A 21,502-nucleotide genomic window follows, 5' to 3' on the forward strand; every position below is an offset into this window, starting at 1 on the left:
GCTGAACTGATTTTTCTCTACCTGACTGATTTCAGTAGTTGCTCAAATATTACTGGAAAGAGGGAGAGTCTCTATGGCAGTGTAAGTTCTAGTGTCTGGAAAGGATAGAGAACTTAAAAAACATAATATATCCTAAGAACATAGAGTTTTTTTATGTAAGCATCATAAGTTGCAAGCTTTCATGTTTAAGTATTACTCTTGGAGGTTTTTACTAAAATCTGTGCTGTATTATAAGAAGTTCTGAATTAAGTGCTTTTGTTTGTAGCAAGATTTGAAGGTCTCATAGTGGATTAGCGGCACAGTTGTGGTATTTTCTTAGCTATATTGCAGTGCCACAAATAGCTAAGTGAGATTAGACTGGAGGAGTTATAGAGGAACTTAACAAACCTATGGAAATTGCTTTGCCAATTGTTTAGAATACAGGGTTTTTTCTTTCTTTAATGTGGTGCCTATTCTTGATTATCTTATATCCAAAAAGACAAGATATAAATGGAAAATATCCAGAAAATGCAGTACTAAGCTGACAAGTGGAAAAACTTCATGCAAAGCAAAATGCAATAACATCGGAATATTTGGTCTGGGAAGCAGATGAAGGACTGTAATAGAAGTTCATAAGTGATGACTGCAGTACATATGGTTGCTGGATGTATGGTGATGTGTTTTAGAGGAATGTGAATAAAAGCAGAACACTTCACATACTCCAGTGAAGTTTTTCCTCTGGAGACCATTACACACAGGGAAATCGGGTTCCATGGGTCAAATACTCAGAAAAGGCGTTCTTCTCAACCTTCAGCCCTGCATCATCATAATCATTTTTCTTTTAAAAAGAAAAAGCTGTCTGGTATTGCAGTTTCTGCACAATGAAAGTTTACTTTCTAGTCTGTTCTGAAAATCACCCCAGACAGCTACACTTTTATTGGTAAGCTCCCTCTTCTGCGCTTGTAATTCTCCATTTGTTCATTGTCTGTAAATGAAAGTGCTTGTTTTTGTTTTCCTCTGCCATATCTAACCTAAACATGGATAACTAATTTCTTCTTCTTTAGCACAAAATCTTTTCTTAAGGGAAAACAGCTTCTGTAATCTTTCGAAAAGTAGTAATTCAGAAATTGCTTAGACTTTGAGAACAAAGGCACTAAAGCCTACCAAATAACATGTGGAGATCAGAGTAAGTGGACTAACTTCGTGACATCTGTATTTTGAAGCAAGAAAGGTAGTTCACATGGAAGATAAGTTTTGTCAGTGCCTGGGCAGGCAAGCTGTTCTGGTAAGCGCTCTGGTTTGGATGGAGAACTTCACGTTTCCTGCCCTCGCTCACAGTCCACCCGTGACCTGAAGGAGCTGTGCGCTTTGCATGCTGAAGTGTGGGAGAGTGGAGGAACAGGGGGAGGATACCCTTTCGTGATACGAATGTGTTTACTATGCAATATGTGCAATTCTTTGTCCTTAACTTTCTCATATTTTGCTATTTTTAGAAAGCCCTACGGTAATGCTCTCTGCAGGCAGCTTCTCTTCTCCATACGAACATCTCAGCCAGCCTGAGACGAAGCGGATGGTGGAGCATTACACAGCGTACCTCAGCGACAACACGCGCCTGATTGCCAATCCTGGCCTTAAGGTATGTTCTCGGTGCTGACTGCTCTGGTCAGCCCTGGAGACCCCGGTTTCCTCACGTCCCACGCCTTCATCCAGGAGGGGAGTATCTGAGACACTGATCTCCTCATGCTCATAGGGTTATGGAGTGGTGGTTTGGAGTGGTATTCCCATGCCTGGAGAGATGGCCGTGGGCTTCAAGGCCTAGAAGAGTGGAGAGAGGAGGGAGAGGGCTTCCTCCCCAAGAGGGGGGAAAAAAGTTGATAAGCAGCTATTGAAATAAACGCTAGAAAAATTAAAGCTACAGTAAATTCTTAGCAGAAATATCTTTGTGTTCGTAGGCATATAAATGAGAAATTTCTGTTTTGTGTGCAAGCGGAGCAGTATTTATATTTACGTGAAGTAAAAAAGCAAACTCTAAAAGCCACAGAGATAACGACAACAATATTTCATTATAATAAGCTTATTTCATTATAATAAGCTTTTCCTTTGGTTGGAATGTGCCAGATCCGTCTGGTGTGGGAAGACTTTAAACAAGTAATTGAGTTTAGATGATCTCCGATCGCTCTTAAGGAAACCCCGCGAGCAGCTTATTATCTTTTCATGCAAGTCTTAGAGGAACCCTGCTAGGTCCGCCTTTGTTTTGCAGTTCTCTGTCAGAAATGAAGTAATGGCTACCAGTCACGTCACAGATGAATGGATGACACAAATGGAAATGAGTAGCCTGAACAGTTATATTGTGCGCCGTTACATAGCAACCCCCAATGGGGTGCTTCGAATTTACCCCGGTTCCCTCATGGACAAAGCATTTGATCCCACCAGGAGACAATGGTGAGTTTTTAGGGTCCCGTTATCAAAGCTTTGGATAATCTTGGAGGGCAATAAGGGAAATATTTGGTATCAATTTCATAGCCTGGGTGTTTTTATGGCCAGCTATAATCTATTTAACTAGAAATGTTTTCATCGTGCATAAAAGGCTAGGTGCTTAAATCCAGCTAGTTAAAACCTCTATTGGTTCTAATTTCAACCCTTTTTATTTTAAGTGATAGTTTCTGTTTCATATCCCTGCTATGGCAGATGGGAATATAAGTATTCAGAAAATGAGTATCCCCTTTAGGGATTAGCTAATTCGGGAGTGTTTTCAGCTCCTTGTGCCATTTTTGGTTGTTAATATTTTAGTCGTCTTGTTTGTTTGTTTACAGTGGATTTCATCACTAATTTAAAGTAGGAATTTGCTGGCTCGACTGTGCATTATTAATTATGCACTAGCAACTGATTTGGGAAAATATTTGTATACATTACAAATGAGAGCCTGAGACATGAGAGCGCTCTGGAGTGTGTTTTGACGTGTGTGCTTTGTTGAAAGCAGCCAGCCAGGTGCTGCCGCACAGCGACGCTGGGAAAGGCACGAGCCAGCGCTGGCTGGGTCCCAACCCTCCAGCTGTACGGGGAAGGCTCTGAATTGCTCCTGGCATTGGCCATACTGTAGCTCTCCTCACCCATGTTCTCCCTGAAAAAATCATTACCATAGCTACTGATTAGCTTTTTTTCAGGTTTTCTTCCTTTTTGTTGTTGTTTGTGTTTTTGCTGACAGATAAGATGATGGAATTTTGCTTTCTTTTTTTGTAGTGAGATAAACAGGGTGCATTCATGTTGTAAATTAACTGAATGCCCTTTTACAAACCCTTGTCTCCTTTTAAAAGCTCTCAAATTATTTTCATTGTTGTTTTGGGGAGGGGTTTTTTTTTCCTTTCACACTTCACTGATTTTTTTCAACCCATGGTTTTGAAAAAGCCTCCATATGCAGCCTGCCATAATGTCTTGTTTTTCATCTAAAGCCAAATGGCAATGTTTTGGAAAGAAGATGCAAGCAAAGCACTAGTAATAAAGTAGAATTCAGTCACTTGCACGGTGCAATCCAGACTCATGGGTTAGTATACTGGAAAGCAAAGTAATAGACTTTTCATACACAAAAGCATTTCCAACAGGTGGAATATTTTATAAACTTTCTTATGACAGTAGGAAGATACTTGACATGATTGTGGCTCCTTTTATGTTGGCAGTAAGTTTTAAAAGAGATTGTAATTTGTAGTCACTTTCTGACATCTTTCCAGATTTTCATGTGTGAATTCTGCCTATAGGACGTCCTTTCTCCTGCGTTTGCAACATAATTTTGCCAGTGTTTGCTCTGAGTTTGAGTCTACTGGCACTAAATCATACGTTGTTCTGGGGAAAAATGTCTAAAATGACATTAAATGTATTCTGTGCAGAAGTAAATTGAGCTTTTTTAATGCAGTTGTATGTACTGAGGAACTGTTTATTGAGCAAGTCTGTTTTAGGTCTAGATCCTAATCATACTTAGGTACTTGTTTAATATTAAGAAACATTAATTTGGCAGCACGTTGTTTACAGTGTGCAGAATTCAATGTTTGTGTTTCTGCAAAATCAAGGATACTGTCTTAAAGTTTACAGTAAGCATTTTTTGCTAATTATGAGTGTTTCTTTTGGCTGCCCTTAGGTACTTGCATGCAGTGGCTAATCCAGGACTAATTACCTTTACTGGTCCCTACTTAGATGTTGGAGGGGCAGGCTACGTCGTTACGATCAGTCACACAGTCCATTCTTCCAGGTAAATGGTGTTTTGAGGTTTGTGTCAAGCAAGAATACTCTCAAATAGCAACTCCTTCCTGTTCAAGAACTGAAAACCAAACCTGGTTTTAAAGTGCTTCTGATGAAATGTGATATAACCTTGTGTAGATTCAGTGAAAACACTGAAACACTGTGAAAAATCCATGGTATATGAATAGGTTTATATTCTGTAGCTCTATTCATATACGAATAATAATAGCATATAGAAAAAAGATTGATTAGCGAGAATGTGCTCCTGGATGAACGTGAGATGAAATGTCATGCATGCAAGACAGGCACCTAGGAGGAGGAGAGGGATCGCTTTCGTTAGGCAGTTTAGGATATATTCCCTCTCTGCCGGTAGTCAAATAAGACGGACTACTTTTTTTTCATCAAGACAGCTAATCTCTGAATTTCCTGAAGTTACTTGCACTTACACTCCTGAAGTTGTATGTGCCAGGGTGATCTTTGGAGGGAATAAGAGGTGAAAGCAGATGTACCTAACTGCAAATAGAGGTTAGTCCACAAGGTGGTTTTAATTAAAGGTCTGTCCGTACTCCAGAAATTGGGGGAGCTCCTTGCCTGGGCTGTTTAAATTCAGTCTGGACAGGGGCTTTCAGGAGGAAGAAGAACTTGAGGAGAAGCCTGTAAACCTTCAACTGCCCATATGGGATTGCAGAAAACAAATCAGAGTGGAAATAGCAGCCTGTGCCTTTGGGATCAAAACCAAAATGAACATCATAGCCATATAGGAAGAAGCATTTTCTTTATTAATTAGTCTTCTATGGTTTAAAAAAAAGGAAAGGGGAAATTCTAATGTATCTTCACTCAAAGTTGATCAAGAGAATCTCAGCGTTTCCTTTATTCTCAGTACAGTGTAATATCACCACCAGGAGAAGTGGAGTCAGTCTGTCTATGAACACCTTGTCAGTACTGGAATGACCCTTCCCTCGAGGACCAGACTTTTTTTGTTTCAGCTCCCTCCTGGCCAGGCCCCCAGCCTAAGGCTCAGGTTCAGATTGAGATGTAGAATGTTTAAAGGAGGTTAGTTTGTAGAATATGTAGTAAACCTTTCTATCATAAGCTTTCCCGAGTTTCAGAAATAGTAGTTACTTGTTTTGGTTTTTATACGGAGTCTCTTCCAAAACTTTCACTGAGCATGTGGCTTCTGCACACGCTCCATCTAAGACCCCACCAGTACAAAGGTAACTTCTAACATTGCGCTGGTAAATACAGATCACAAAGCCAGCAGAGCCGGGGGGGACACTGCTTTTCTACTCTTCTCAGAGACATCTCGTCTTTGTTTGGAATTTCCCACCACGGGACACCTGCATGTCTTTTTTTGGCAGGGGTATTACCAGGCCTAACGCCTGCGTGGTGCTTCTCACAGAGGAATTTACTTAAGGGAAATAAGCACTTTCGTAAGAAGAAAAGTGCAATTAATTAAAATTCTGATTTTTATCTAGCAAGCGATGGTTCAGTTAGCTTTAAGAACTTAAAGCTCACGTGGGTTATTAGAACATGATTAAAGTACGGTTAAACAAAGTTTGGCAGATGTGAATGTGATTCCTGGGTAAATATGACCTCTAAAGCTTATACTCACATGTGGTTATAATCCCCAAAGAGGTCTTAGTTAAAAAAACGGAGGGGTGGGGGAGGAATCAGTAGAGTTAATAGGCATACTCACATTAGAAACCGCTGTGTGGGTTTAAATAACAACATTAGTTTATCTGGAACTGACGCTTATCTCTCATTCCTATTTTATGTATATCCTACTTCTTTTTGGGAGGCTGGGAATAGAAGATTCATGCGAGAAGTTATTTAATATGGCTCGCATCAGCAAACCAAGAGGATTTAATGCTTAAAAATGAAGCTAAAATATTTAAAGCATTCTTAATGGCTTTTTGTCTGTTAGGACAGAGCAGTAACTTCATAGCTTGATGCCTTGTCACATACAGTTAAATGTATCTGTGCTGCTTACTGTCATCCTTCTTCCCATTCCTTCTCCATGAAATGGGTAATGTTAAAAATAAATTAAATGCAGGTTTTTAGAATCTGTATTTATAAATCTACAAATTAGATTTGACTGCATCTTCACTGTACCTCTTTAAAAGCAAACTTCAGTCCAGTAAACAGAGTTGGTTTTATATGGATAAGGGGCTGCCAGCAGCCTCTACTTTGTATAGTCCAGCTGTGCTGTTCAGTTATCTTCTTTTTCTAAACGTTTTTATTCCTATCTTCAGAGATAAAATTATTTAGAAAAGCAGATTTTAAAAACTAGCAAGTCAAAGGTGTCTCCTTTGTCATCAACGTAAGGCCCGCATAGGTGCAAAGTAGCGCGCCCTGTGATTTGAGTATGAGCTGATCATTTTGCATCCTTCAGGGATGAGAGATAACTTGGTCTGGCTGTGCCATCTCAGTGCTGCAGGAAGCAATCTTTGAGAATTTGGGTGTTAGAAATGGAGGAGTGACAGAGATTCCCTCATCATTCGGTCCAGCCTCAGGCTACTGCAGATCACCGCATCATGCAATCATTTTCATAACCTGCCATAATATGTATTAGTTATTTTCCCCTATTATCATATTAGAAGGCTTTTGTTCCAGAACTTCGCTGCTCTGATGCCCAGCTGCCCAGTGGAGATTTGCGCCTTAGCTCAAGTGTACTGATTCAGGAGGTCTTGCATATCTGGATGTTTCTCCTGAGGGGAAGGTGGGAATTTGCCAGGACAGGAAGTCTTGGGAAAATAACAACATACATAGAATATAATTTCTGTTTGGAGCTTTCAGCATCCAAATGGTCTCAGCCAAATGTCAAGACTGTGCTTCTTCCAGGAGACCTCTTGCAATTGCTTCACTGATGGTGAGGAAAGTTAAAACGATGCAACTGAGCAAAAGTAGCACTTTTTTACCTTTATAGAGCTGTGAGAAAATACACTTCCATACATCAGCCTGAGACTGTTTTGTCGGTCTTTGATGTATCAGTTGCTAAGGCAACTGTGTATATTCCCGAACTGGTGTGTAAAAATAGGAACACAAGCGCATTTTCAGCATGGGCGAAATACTGCAATTCGCAGCAGCTCTTGCTGCCACTGCTGGTGAGCATCCACAGAGACTCCAGGTTCTGCCCTTTCCCTAAATGTTTATTTTATGGTTGCCCTACACTGGGGAAAGATACTGAATCAGAACATTTGTGAAGTGATACGGTTTTAAATGTCACTTGGCTCTCTGTAGGCAGTGGGAGGCGGCGTCAGGTTAACATGAACCTAGTCGTGTTTAATTCCAGCTAGCACAGATAACTGGCCTGTTAGTAGGATGTGATTTGAAGCATTTAACACAGTGCTCATTAACCAGCACCTAAATACCACCTAGTTGCCTGGTGCAAGCTAACCTCATTCATGTTTGTACCTTGGCCAGCTTTTTTTTCTGGCTGAAATTCATAATCACTCCTACACTTTGGAATTTTAGGGATTTAGCAAAATGTCTATGGCAGCTTCATATTCAGGTCCTAACGCTGGGGGCTGAGCAAAGAGGAGCGGTACAGAACATAACCCCCCCCGAGGCAGTGAGGATTCGAGTGCTAGAAATGCAGGAGCTGCGTCCTGTGTTCATTTGTGCAGGTGGGGAATTTTTAATCCTGATTTATGTTGCTAAATAGGTGGTAGGGGTGAATGTAAGAGTCGAGGGAGCACAGCCTGTGGGGAGAAGGGTCGGTTCCTGGGTGTGATCCAGTCCTGGGCTGTCTCCTCTCTCCTCCACATGCTGGTTGCATGAGGTGCAATTTATGTGGAGAGACTTCAGCATTTGCAGCAAATAACTAACACTGTTAAGACACTGTTCTCTCCGTTTACAGCTGCTATAAGTGTTCGTTTAAACACAAGCAGGGTGAACTGAGCTTCAGTGTGGAGGTGTGGATTTCAGCTCGTCATTTACATGCCAGAGAAGCCAGTCCCCTTTTCAAGTAGGGAACTGAGTAATTAAAATATTAATTATTAATACAGCCATGAAAGCCTTTTTCCTCCCCCCCCCCGCCTCTTTGCAGTGCACAGATGTCTTCAGGACATTCGGTGGCAGTAATGGGCATTGACTTCACCCTCCGATACTTCTACAAAGTTCTCATGGACCTGCTGCCAGTTTGTAACCAAGATGGAGGAAACAAAATAAGGTAAGCCGTTCTTTCCAGGCAATGAATATCTAAAGCTTTTTTTTTGTTTTTTCGTTTTGGTTTGTGTTTTGATTTTTTTTTTAACCAGATGACCCAGAGGTACTTTCCAACTTAACTTATTCTAGGATTCTGTTACTTTCAGTGTGTGTTCTCTGATTTCCACTAAAATTTGTGCTTGTTATTCTCATAAAGATTATGTGGAGTTTTTTGTTACACAAGATCAAACTGTCATCAGCTAAATAAACAGTCTGCAGGAATACAAAAATGGAAGATAACTGATTTTTTTTTTTTTTTGTTATATTTAGACTTCACTGAAATCCTGGGCAGAAAACCATTCTTCATTAAATGAATGCACTTTCCATTCTGTTCTGTTTGTTTTCATTTTACCTATTTAGTTACTGTGAGCATGTAATAATGATGTATTATCTCTAGTTATTTTAACTATGATTATTAAAATATACTTTTGTTATATTTTTCTCAGAAATACATACCACAACACTAGTCAGAAGAAGTCTGATTTCATCTGGAGTATCTAATTTTATTTAGACCTCTGTGTATCTTAATTGTTCCTCTTTCCTTCACTGGAAAAATCAGGGAGGGGGAGGCGAGGCGGGGGCAAGGGTAGGGGTAGACTCTGGTTTGGATCTGGAGTAACCTGATAACATGGTTTGGGCATTGTTGTTGTTTGTTTGTTTTTAAACCTTAAATTTGGGAAGGGAAGTGGGTTTCTGTCATCCTCCCAGTTTTCTGGTTTGGTTTGGGTATTTTTTTATATATTTTATGGTGTATTAACCACCAGGATTTCTGGCTTGGCATTCCTTCCCCCCCAGTTAAAAACTATTAATAATCAATGGGGTCAGATGGGTTCTGTTTCTACATACTCTAAATGAGGAATTTCAAGCATATTGTTAAATGCTTTGTTAGACCATTCTAACGCAGAAGCCGGATCTAATACATACAGCCTCTGCGTAAATGCACGCACGTACTAAGAGACAACTATTCTAACTATCCGACAGGCATTTGGGGATTTTTAATGTATCTCTACTAAGCTTTTTCCCTCTGCAGTCATTCTGGGGTAATCACAAGCCTACTCGTTCTCCTGTTTCCTGTAGCATCTTTCAGAAAAAAGAGAAAATGCAACAATCGCGATGTGAATTTCTAATGCAAAGCCCAAACAGTTTGGGACAGTAAAAAATATCCAACTACAAGTTTTCATGACTCCTTTGTATACCTAAAGTGTACAGTCCCATCTGTTCTGTGCTGATTGCTTTAAATTATATCTGCTCTCTCCCTCCGTGAGCCGATGTAGGGTAGAGCTTTACACAGCGGACTGCCATGGGAATCGCAGACTTTAAAGCCACATGAAGTGTCCGCCAGCCCCAGGCAGGAGGCCGGGGCAGCGGTGCAGCTGCGGGGCCCTGCCAAAGCCCTGCTGTGCCGGGGGACATGGCTGCTACCCCGCTGAGCACTTCAGGAGCATTGAGTGGCCACATTAACCTCCTCCCGCCTCCCTTCTGCGGCCACCAATTCTCTTGATCTTGGCGCAGGCTGTGCCATCCACGGTGCTGCTTGCTCCTCCGCCTTGCCAGTGCGGCTGTCTGCGGCTATGGAAACGGAAGATGCCGAAAACATTACGGATTAAAACCTCACAGCACACTGGTTTCTAGATAGGGGCACAGATCCGAAATCATTTCCCTGAGATCACACGGGAAACTAATGTGAAGAGCTGAAAAGGGAGAGGAAAGGTTGGGAAGGCTGAGAATGAAACAGGAATTATTTATCTCCCCGTTAAAATTGAATTCTAAAGCGGGAGGTCATTAAAGGAGAGTGTGAAATCTCTGTTTAATTAGTAACATAGTAGATTAATGAACTGTTAAAGCTTTCCAAGTTCATTATGCTTCATTTATTTGTGGATCTTCCCCAATCAGACAAGACAACGCACTGATCAGTTTTTCTTTCTGTTTCTAATCAGTTCCATTTTCAAGTCCTTGATGGTCAAGGCTTGCTGTAACGGTAACAGATTTAAAAGCTTCAGGGAAATACCCGATATATTCTTTAAAGACATTTTGCAGTGAATTTGTTTAATGGCCCTGCTATTTCAATAAATGGAAGCCTTTAAAAATTGTTCCTCTAGCTGTAAATTTAAGATCATGTTTCATTTCACTGTACCTCTCTAAAGCCCGAGGAGGTCTAATGGGAGGCTCTCCTCTTTGTTTGTTGTGGGGCAGGTGCTTTATCATGGAAGACAGAGGGTACCTTGTGGCACACCCAACCCTCATCGATCCCAAAGGACACGCACCGGTGGAGCAACAGCACATTACACACAAGGTCTGGCTCCTTTTTTCTTGGTTTATTCCTACCTTTTCTAATTTCTGAGGTGGTAAGGACTCTAGAGAAGCTGCTCTTTGTGTCTGACTTCAAAGGCATAAAATCCTCTGTTTTTCGTTTAGGAGCCTTTGGTAGCAAATGACATTCTGAACCACCCAAACTTTGTCAAGAAAAACCTCTGCAACAGCTTCAGTGACAGAACAGTTCAGCGGTTTTATAAATTTAATACCAGCTTAGTGGTAAGTGTGTTTTTCTGTTTTATTTTGCTTTTGAATGTACTTTGGTTGGGTTGGGTTTCTTTTGGTGGAAACGCAGATCCTTGCCAGGATCAGCAGACGAGGCTCGAAGCCAGTCTTCCGTGTGGATTGGCCTCCGTTCACCCGCTCCAAACACAAAATCAGCGATCTGGACTGCACAAACTGTGCTCGCGTGAGGAGTCAGTTGACATACAAGGGATTATGGATGTGATCGCTGGTCAGCTGTGGTTGATGTCTGTGAAGTCTCATCCAGCGTCATGAAAATAAATTCTCGGTTGTTAGGTGAGGAGTTTCCAGCAGTATTTGGGATTTTTTGCTTTGGATCCTCTCCTGACCTCTGGCTTCCAACTCTGACCAGTATCACGTCCTCCTGTGACACAGGTACAGCCATGAAAGCTGATTGCAACGCCACAGATCCACCCTTGCAAGATCACTGCAGAATTATTCAAAAGATGTTAAGCTCTGTGGGAGAAGCTGCTCTTTAAATAATACTTTTCAATTATTACTGGGAGGAGAAGGTGGGAAATGAGTGGCAAAAATATTTGAAAGTTATGGCAGAATACATTGATTTATGTGAGGTAGGCTTAAACATTTTCCCCACACTTGAAATGCAAAATAGAAAGTGTATTACTGTAAAGGAAATTGTATAGGACAGAGTGAAAGCTTAAGATTGTGGCATGCAAATAGGAATCAGGAATGAGTCTGCCTACCAAATAGATCACAGCTGCACAGTGCTGTGGTGTATTTTTTTTTATAGTACATGTGCCAGGAAGGTTTCAACAAGTCGTGATGGTGCCTCCCCGTCAGAGCAGAGCCTCTTTGCGGAGGTCCCTGATGGCTGGCATAATGGGGATGGGTCGGTGAGGGATGCGGAGGAGTGAAATGTAACCTGCTGTCAGCGGGATATTGGGTTCAACGCTGCTGCCACATCTCGTAACGTTTACAAGCTAAGCGTATTTTTTTCTATCTTCAGCAGAGTCTTTCCACCCAGCAGTAGTTCGGAAGCAAAACTCAACAGGTTGATGAACAATTTTAGAATCCTCTTATTTGCGAAGGCAGCACTCCCGTGCATTTGTGTTCCCTCAGCTCTGTCGGTTTCCTTGGAAGGGGGAGAGTCTTCAGCTCCTTAAAACAACGGGTTTCTTGCTACACTGTTGACACTATTTGTTTTTTTTCCTAGGGTGATCTGACAAACCTCGTGCACGGCAGTCACTGCTCCAAGTACAGACTGACGAGAATCCCGGGCACCAACGCCTTCGTAGGAATCGTCAATGAGACCTGCGATTCGCTTGCTTTCTGTGCCTGCAGTATGGTAGACAGACTCTGCCTCAACTGCCACAGGTGAGCAGGAGATTGGAAATGAACGGGCTGGTCCAGGCATTTACTTCTTCCCTCTTTCTTGATTCAAGGTTTATAAAAAATACTATATTATCAGTGTATTAAAACACAGGGTAGTTTGTTCTTGATACTTTGGGGTAGATAATGTTAAAAAAACAGGACAGACTCAGTTTCTCAGGGGCAGTTATCTGTGGTTCAGGCCCTTTGTTCTGGCATATTAATACCCATGATTTTATGTGGATTGACATAGTTTTTCATTGAGGGGATCCTGGTGCTTGGAGGAGATTTTGCCTACACCAGCATCATTACGTGTTTGTTGTACTGGCAAGAAAGATCCTTGCATCTAGATCTGAGACTTGTCCAGGGGTTGCCTGCTTTTTAAATTTCGGGGGGTGAGTAACAGAGCAGAGAGGCTTTGTTATTACATTGTCCTCAGTCCCAGTGCAGAATAGAGCAATCCCCGTGTTCCTGGGGGAAGGAGAAAGGTTACTGAACAGCCTTCTCCACGGTGAACTGCTGTTACGGAGCTGCACTATGGGGTTAAAATCATGGTGCAAGGTCTGATGCATTTTCTGTGTGTTTTCTGCCCCTGAAGAATGGAACAGAACGAATGTGAGTGCCCTTGCGAGTGCCCTCTGGAGGTAAATGAATGTACCGGCAACCTCACTAACGCCGAAAGCAGGTGAGAACCAACCTCCTCTAATGGAACAGCATGTGACAGAAGTTAATGAACAAAATTACTTGTTTGTTCATGCTAACTTACAGGTGATACAGGACGGAATAGACGGTATTTTTATTATGATTCAGCAGATGATATGTAATAGGTAAAAATGATGTTTTTCATTGATTGTGCTTTGACTCCTTTTATAATACAAGGCTTTACTTTTTGCCCCAATAATAGGAATCCGAGTTGTGAAGTCCATCAGGAGCCAATGACTTTCACAGCAATCGATCCGAGCCTACAGGATGCTCTCCCGCAGTGCATTAACACTCAGTGCAATCAGAGAACAGAGAGCGGGTAAAGTGGCATTCTCCATCCCTCAAAATATACTGTGTTCTTGAAATAATTAAGTGAAAATAGCTCTTCCTTACACATTTTAAAGACAAAAAAGAGAAGAAAAAAAAAGCATGATGCCAGAATGAGATATTATAGCACACACCAACGATTACATGATGCTGCAGTGCAGAAACAGAAGACCTCAGTATTCCTGTTTGAGTCACATAACACCACTAATAGCAAACAAATGGCGTTCCCGTCACACTTTGTGACTCTCAGAACCGAGGGTTGTGCAATGGAAGATTTGCTCTTGAAAGGACAACGAGTTCTTCCTTTTAGCAAAATGGATAGTGCTGCTGTGTTTGTCTGCCTTCTGGAAGAATGTGTGGACTAAAGTGTTCACAGAAAGTAGACAGTACTTTCACAGCGGTGACTTTGGAGCACATCAGAGATGGTAGCTGCCTGTCAGCTTCTAGTTTCCTGCTTCTCTGCTCTACTCTTGGCATTACGTAGAGAAGCTTGAGGGCTTATTTATTGCTATTTATGAGCCGTCTCCAGGGAACTGAGATTGCTAGAACATATCATGCTCTGACCAGACTTTCCAAATCCTTTCTTCCGTGTTCCAAAGGACTGCAGAAAAAGGGTGGAACCGTAGTCAGACTTCACCATGCTGAGAAATGCCTTATTGGAGGAGTTTCAAGTAGGAAGTTCACCCTTTGCTCGGGCTGGGGGATGGAGGAAAAAACCAAAGCAAACGGACTTGGAAGATGCATGCTGAAGATGCAGCTTCCCTGTATAACTTTCCTTGTGGTACTTGAGCATTTTAATGAGAAGTTTTTTGTGGCCAAACGTTACGTATGTGAGGGTTTATGGATGATTTTGGCCTCCCTCTGTCTCACGATTCTAAAATAGACTGAGCTATGCCAAATGAGAAGTGTTGAACTTGAAAGCAAATATGGTCGTCTTTTGTTTTTAATTTTCAGGGATTGCTTTGGTGTGTTGGACTGCGAGTGGTGTATGGTAGACAGTGATGGGAAGACCCATCTGGATAAGTCCTATTGTGCCCCTCAGAAGGAATGCTTCGGTGGCATTGTGGGAGCAAAGAGCCCCTACGTGGATGACTTGGGAGCAATAGGTAACTCTGCCTTTCTGAACAGATGCTGCATTTAACTATTTGTATTCAATAACATGAACTTTCAGTTTCAGAGCATGCTTCACATAACATGTTTATCTCTTATGCTAGTGGTAAATTAGCATAAATAGTGCATCAAGCAGTAAAGAAATAGCATCAGGCCTGTTGTGGGTATTACATTTTTGAAAATATTGATGTGTAGCTGAGTGTAGCTATATATTCCTGTCTTTAAGATGTACCCTCTCTGAATTTCTTCTATTTAAAGTGTGCTGTCCTGCGTGTGCACGGTTAAGCACCTAAAAAGCCTTCAAGATCTTCTCTAATCTTCAGAGATGTTGACTTAAACCTTTCTGCAGAGCGTTTATGGTTTTTTCCCTCTGTTTTGTCCCGTTTGATTTAGGAGATGAGGTAATCACTCTGAACATGATCAAAAGTGCACCAGTCGGCCCAGTGGCTGGAGGCATTATGGGCTGCATTATGGTGCTTGTCCTAGCAGTATACGCATATCGCCACCAGATACATCGGAGGAGTCACCAGCACATGTCACCTTTGGCTGCCCAGGGTGAGCTGATAACTCTTGAGAGAGAAATAGTAGGGTGGGAATTAAAAAAAACAAACCAAAATAAAACAAAAAACCCCACCAAAACAAAAAATCCCAAATCTCTTTCCTTGGTTTTGTTTCAATGCTTCACCCCGGTTTATTTCCCTTTTACCAACCCTTAGAAAAGACAGGTCTCGTCCAGGGTGCTTGTGTATTGCTGCCCTCTCCTGGGTGCAGCCAGACCTGCCGCTGCCCGAGGAGAGTCTGCCCAAAAACCTTAACATGCAGTTCTTGTCAGGATGCTGAAGTTACGCTTTTTCTAGAGCTAAAACGATAAGCCCAGCTTCACAGCTTTCTGGACCTTGCCATAGCACACTGATCACATATGTTTATTTCTGCACAAGAGTGGTGCGTTTGCCTTTCACACCCTTTCTGCTTGGGCTGTTGGGGACATGTCTTTTTTTTCACTTGTGTTCCCTGCTTCTGGTCCATGTGATGTTCATGGAATATCTATACATAGATAGATAAAACCACTGAAGTCTGAGAGACAAAACTGCGTTTGGGAGAAAGGATACTGGTAGAAAGATAGCCCTGATCACACTTCTCACCTCTGTAATTACCTCTATATTTGATTATACCCTGGCGTTCTTTTGAATCAGTTCACTTTCTTCAAAACTTTAAAGCCTGTTCCTTTCAGGGGGAGATGGGGTGTATTGTTTTCCTAGTATCCTTAGCCCCATCTATCTCGGAAAAAGAGCACACCAAGCTCAGACTGCATCTCTTCACAGAGTAACGCAAAGTGCTTCCACTGTATTACCAGGGTGACAGCCTTTAGTAAGATGATCCAAAATTTTTCTCTTAACAGTTGCATTTTTCTGTTTGTAATGGTGTGTAGAAATGTCAGTGCGTATGTCGAACCTGGAAAATGATAGGGACGAGAGAGACGATGACAGCCATGAAGACAGAGGAATCAGTAAGTACCAAATCAGTTTGCTGTAAAAAAAAAGTTAGATTAAATAAGCCATTTGTTTTCTTAATACACTAGAATTAAAAATACCTGAGGAAGCTGTGTGCTGATTAGCAGTAGAAAATGACAGAACAATGTTTTAACTTAAACTGTAACTTCCAGTGCAACTTTAGTCTCATGCTGAAAAATTACGTTTTTCACTTTTAAAAGACTAATCTCAGTTATATGTGGAGGAGGATTGCCCCTTATCCCCCCCCCCCCCCCCCACCCACCCACCCCCTCCCCCCTTCCCCCCCCCCCCCCGCAATCATGACCACTTCCAGAAATAGCTCTGATCAGCTTAAAAATCGCAATTGTGACAGTACAGGGTATGGAAAACTCCTGCCTTTGCTCAGCCTTGGAAAGGAGGGGCCAAGTCTGGCATGTACATTCAACAAATGTGGCAGTAAATCTTATTTGCATTGATTTGGGATGCTTGTACTTCTTTACCGTTCAGTAAAAATGGCATTTTGCATATGATACTGGTGTACTGTAAGATGAGCCGGTGCACCTAAACTCTGGGAGAGCTCCAGTCAGACCAGATCCCTGTCTCCAGGCCCTCACTAAAACAGAACTAAAACAATACCCAAGATTTGAAACTGTGTCCACACTCAAAGATTGAAAAATAAGCGTATCTGAGTTTCATGGCTTGCATCTACTGCTTCTCCAAGTCCTTTTTAGTTTCATTTTGAGTCGGCTTTCAGTGCTGCCACAGGTTCTTTAGCATTGGCCCAGTAATTCTCTAGCTTCTGTTAATCCAAGCAGATGAGGTGAATGAGTTCGACTGGATCTTGATCTATTCCACGTTTAAACACCACCTCTTTACTCCTACTCCTCTGTTGCTTGACAGTCGTCTTAAAAGAAGTAGTATTTGAGAAGAATTAGTTTGCAGAAAGCCTATCCCCCTGTGCCTGATTTGTCCCACTGATACAATTCAGTAAAAGCACTTCTTTAAAACCAGTTCTGTTTCTTTCTCTCTCCCAGTTAGTAACACTCGATTTATAGCAGCGGTAATAGAGCGGCATGCCCACAGCCCAGAACGCAGACGCCGGTACTGGGGGCGATCGGGAACAGAGAGCGACCACGGTAAGGCCTTGAATCACTGCCCTGGCCCCTGGTTAATGATTGTGGTTACTCGGTTTCCTTCGATGTCTGGCACGTTGCAGATAAGGCTGCCAAAACCAAACCAAAACAAAAACCTTTGCTCCTTATTGCTTCACGGTTACACAGTTTTGACACCCTTCAGCAGATGATACTGTCCAGGGAGGGAGCTGGTTTTGTCAGAGCAGTAGTATAGCAGCAGCTAAACGCCGTGCTCCCCCTGTCTGATTTTGGGTTCTGCCAGCTTCACTCAGTGACCTGAATTCAGACCGACAGAAATGGTGCTACATTTACCACACTCTTTTTCCATCACCAACCCAAGCAATCTAGATGTTCAGTTGAGATAATGGACCTCTCCTACTTAACAAGAGAAAGCAAATGCCTTGCAATCAAGTCAGCATCTCTACTGCTCTTCTCTTTGATGTGACATGCACATCTTTCATAAAATTCTACCAATGTGCTGGACACCTGCATTTGCTGGAGTAAAGTAAGCATGGATTTGAGAGACCAACGTGTCAGGTGCCTCCTTAGCCTTTCTGTTGCACATTCAGTCCATACCATCACCACAGAGGACATCTTACATCATCTTTAAGCAAATAATGATCAACATTAACTGTGTACATGTATAGCAACGAAGGGTATTCAGCCATGTGTGTTTGCCCCCCGCACACACTTCAACCCTGTTTAGGTTCAGGGAATTTTGATATGTCTCTCATGCCCTGAGACTAAGTCTTCTTAAGTCTTGAAAGCTGTTAGAAGGGTGTCATGCTGTTGACTCATGAGGAGGCTTAATATAAATTAAGAGGAGGGTTAGACAAGGCAGTGTGCCACAGATGTCAGCTCTAGCTGCGTCTTGTAGTGGCTGGGTATGTTACAGCAGACGTGTTCAATTATTAAGACAGTGGTTGCACTAATGGAATTGCTGAGGGACAGGAAATCTGAAGGCCAAAGCTTTGGAACGTTGATGAACAGATGTCTGAGAGACAATCTTGCTCTAGGAGGAATTACCCTGGATTTGGGGCCAGATTACCTGTGCTGAGGCAGATTTGCTAGACTAATGCTCCTTTTGCTCCATTTCTTGTAGTCCTAGCAAATCCTTCCCATCTTTCTAGTCAACATGTCAGGGTTAGCAGGGTAACTGTCTACCTGCTTCTGAAATGTGCACTTCTATTTTTAGTTTCTGTAATTCCATCTTCTTCAAAGGGCTGCCCAGTCTTCTTCCCTAATTCCTCTCTGCCAGCTAGAAACCATGACTCAGATCATGGGAAATGAGAACCATCTTGGGGTACTTAGCCTGATATTTTTAACACACTTCTTTTAGGGGTCTCAAGCTGAAAACCTGACCGAGATGCTCAGAAGCACTAGTGGTTTTTCATCTCTTAGCCAAAGTTTTCTGAGAAGGATTATTTTTCTAATGAAAGCAAGATATTTTTCCTTTTAAATTTTGTTTGTGTTTTTGCATTTAGAAATACTGAGGTGGTTTTGTTTGTACTGCAAACTGGTTTTGAGTGGTAACAGCTGGTTTCAGTGGTAAATCCAAATCTCAGTAACTACTAGCACCTGCTTCAAAAGAAAGGGACAGAAAATCTCAGAGGGACCTGTTACAAGATGGCTTCCTCACTGAGTGACATAATTTCCTTAGGATATCCCAGTGAATGCGCAGGAGTCTCATTACTCCTGTAGGCGGCTGATCTGTTTTTTTTAAATTTCTTAGACTCCAGTAGCAGATATTTTAGCCAAAGGAAAGCCTCGAGTTAATTGCACTGTGTGCGCGTGCTTAGCTGGAAGTGTCAGTACTGTTTGACTTAACGGACCTGCTGTGTGAAACACTTCCCATGTGGATTCAATAGATCTCTTTAACTGTATGGAAAGCTCACCAGCATTAAAACATACGCTTGGTTTTTGCAAATAGACCCTCATAGGTGAAAAGTGCTCTCTTCCTTTTAAAAATACTATACTGTGATTATACAACAAGATGATGAGAAGAAGTTTTGCTGCTTCCAGATACAACAGCTGGCGATCCTTCGTAGGAAGGATGTAGTTTTGATAGGAATAGAGGTTATGGTAGTGGATCCCACCTATTTCTTGTCTGTTTGTGAAAATCCAAGTAATACCTTAAAAGATACCACCCTATAAAAAATTCTGTGACATTTTGTTTTAAAATCAGTGCTAGCAATTCTACAGTAACAAACTGTTGAATGCACGATTGCTTTTTACTGTTTGGGGTGGTACAGACCAAAGGTCCCCAAAGTTTGTAAACAAAGATGGTGACAGGGAAAGGGATCCATTATGAACTTACAGGAGAGGATGGTTTTGTTTGGTTTTTTTCTTTTTCTATTAATTAAAGAAAATGAATTGTTTTATTCTCTATAAAGCACTGACTGTGTCTGATTCACTGAAGGATGCAGCAGTCAGCACCATGGAATATTGACCTTTTAGTCTTGCTTTTAATTCTTAGTCCTGCTGATTTATTTTCTAGGCTACAGCACTATGAGTCCTCAGGAAGACAGTGAAAATCCTCCATGCAATAACGACCCATTGTCGGCTGGTGTTGATGTTGGAAACCACGATGAAGACTTAGACCTGGACACACCACCTCAAACAGCTGCCCTGTTGAGTCACAAGTTTCACCACTACCGGTTGCACCACCCAACTCTTCACCACAGCCACCATTTACAGGCTGCAGTCACGGTACACACTGTGGATGCAGAATGCTAATGAACAACGACAAAAGAAACATAACTTGTGAACAATGATCCATGCAGCAATGGGCAGCTTTGTTTCTGTGCTTTTCACCAGGAACGATTTAACTAACTTCCTGAGTAAACTGTTAGGCATAAAAGCTTTACATTTTTATAAATGTAGGGTTGGCTCTGAAATGGAAGGGAAATGTGCTTGATGAATGGACCTGCCATAACATTTAACAAAATGGAGCAGGAGGCACGTTAGACCTCCAAAAACAGGGATGCAAGTTTATACAGCAGCTGAAGCTTTGGAAGCCCTGTTATGCTGAGCCAAGAGGAGAGAGCGAGCTTAAAAGAGCCAGAGATGATTTGGTTTCCTTAACTGGAAGAGCAGAAATCTGTGCAGCTGAAGACTAAAAAAGTGCCAGACAGAGGCGGTGGGGGGGAAAGGCTGTTGGTTTCTCTGCAGTTTGTTTTGTGTGTAGAAAGTTCACTGCTCTGACAATTGCTGTATGGAACCTGGGACAGTGCATCTCGAGATTTTTAAGTAAAGGATTATTTTTCTACTATTTATTGAACTTGAAACTTTGGGGGGAGGGAGGGGAGAAAACATGTTAGCAATTCTCAACAACTACCACATATATTCTGTGATGGTGAAGTGGTTCTTCTGAGGAAGACATCTGGTTCTTATTAGCTGATATTCATCCACTGCCCCACTCTGCAAAAGGGAAAATGAAGAAGTTGTTTCTGACGTGTTTACATTATGAATGCTTTCTTTTCCACAATTATTTTCTGTAAATATTACAACCTGATTTATATTACAGTATTTTCTTCCTATTTGTAGAGGAGAAATCCTGTACTCAGTTACTAAAATTCTGAGAATTCTGCCCATGAACTCTCCATCTTTACCTCTTTGATCATCCTTAAAGGTTTCCTGTGTGGAAGTAATAAAGAATTTGTTTAGCATTAGTTACCAGATAATTCCAAATAAAATCTGTGCCATTCTTCTGTTTCCTTAGGACACTGTCAAGATCAGAAGTAGGGATAAACCGGTGTTTTGTAAAACTTGGGTTACTGTGGAAGGTATCTTTCTGAAATCATGATTTTGAGCTGCTGCTGTTTGTCCGGAACTTAACATTGCTTGGTAATTCAAACAAAGATTAATCAGTCTGTCTACAACACAGAGCATCATAATTATAAATTAGTTTTAAATCAGTGTTGTATTTTAGATTCACATTTTGTGATTACAATGATATAAAAACATTCTTGCACTGTGCATACGATAAACATCCATTTATATGTAGTTTTTTTAAAAAATGACTTGTTTTAATATGGTACTTAATACTGTATTATGTAAAAAATTGGTTCTTAAACAGTACGGTGAAGTAACTATATGTGTGATATCAGGATACCCCTTTATACTATGTATAAAATTAAAATCTCTAGTGAAATAAACTGTATATAAAGTATAGTTCTGTGGATAACTGGCTAGATTGACATTATTCTGTCTCAATTTCCTTTAATTTTCTGTATGAATGAGTGCTATAACAGGAGTGAAACATTTGGTCAGCTTCCTCTTGTTTTTATAAACAAACTTGAAAGATCTAAACTTTACATATAAATGACAGTATTGACATGTTTTAAAGCTTTTTTTTTTTAGCCTGTTGGTCATTATTTGGGAAATGAACATTTCTGGAAGTGGTCAGCCACTGCATAGACTCAACAAAGCCAATCATTT

The 21,502-nt window shown here is 41.4% G+C and overlaps 1 protein-coding gene across 1 annotated transcript in view; it reads left to right on the top strand.

The window, feature by feature from the left end:
* The window catches only part of CACHD1 (cache domain containing 1), a 75,154-nt gene extending 53,921 nt beyond the window's left edge, over nt 1-21,233 (top strand). Inside the window, exons 13-26 of the mRNA XM_009319826.1 lie at nt 1,473-1,615; nt 2,240-2,421; nt 4,109-4,219; nt 8,258-8,380; nt 10,609-10,708; nt 10,831-10,947; nt 12,146-12,306; nt 12,899-12,985; nt 13,205-13,321; nt 14,284-14,435; nt 14,833-14,994; nt 15,869-15,946; nt 16,964-17,065; nt 19,560-21,233. Coding sequence (XP_009318101.1) covers nt 1,473-1,615; nt 2,240-2,421; nt 4,109-4,219; nt 8,258-8,380; nt 10,609-10,708; nt 10,831-10,947; nt 12,146-12,306; nt 12,899-12,985; nt 13,205-13,321; nt 14,284-14,435; nt 14,833-14,994; nt 15,869-15,946; nt 16,964-17,065; nt 19,560-19,798 — 1,874 coding nt within the window. The 3' untranslated portion in view covers nt 19,799-21,233. The remainder of the gene's footprint in view (nt 1-1,472; nt 1,616-2,239; nt 2,422-4,108; nt 4,220-8,257; nt 8,381-10,608; nt 10,709-10,830; nt 10,948-12,145; nt 12,307-12,898; nt 12,986-13,204; nt 13,322-14,283; nt 14,436-14,832; nt 14,995-15,868; nt 15,947-16,963; nt 17,066-19,559) is intronic.
* Nucleotides 21,234-21,502: the final 269 nt, after the last annotated feature.

The sequence above is a fragment of the Pygoscelis adeliae genome, unplaced genomic scaffold, assembly GCF_000699105.1.
Source record: "Pygoscelis adeliae isolate BGI_AS28 unplaced genomic scaffold, ASM69910v1 Scaffold181, whole genome shotgun sequence".
Taxonomy (NCBI): Eukaryota; Metazoa; Chordata; class Aves; order Sphenisciformes; family Spheniscidae; genus Pygoscelis; species Pygoscelis adeliae.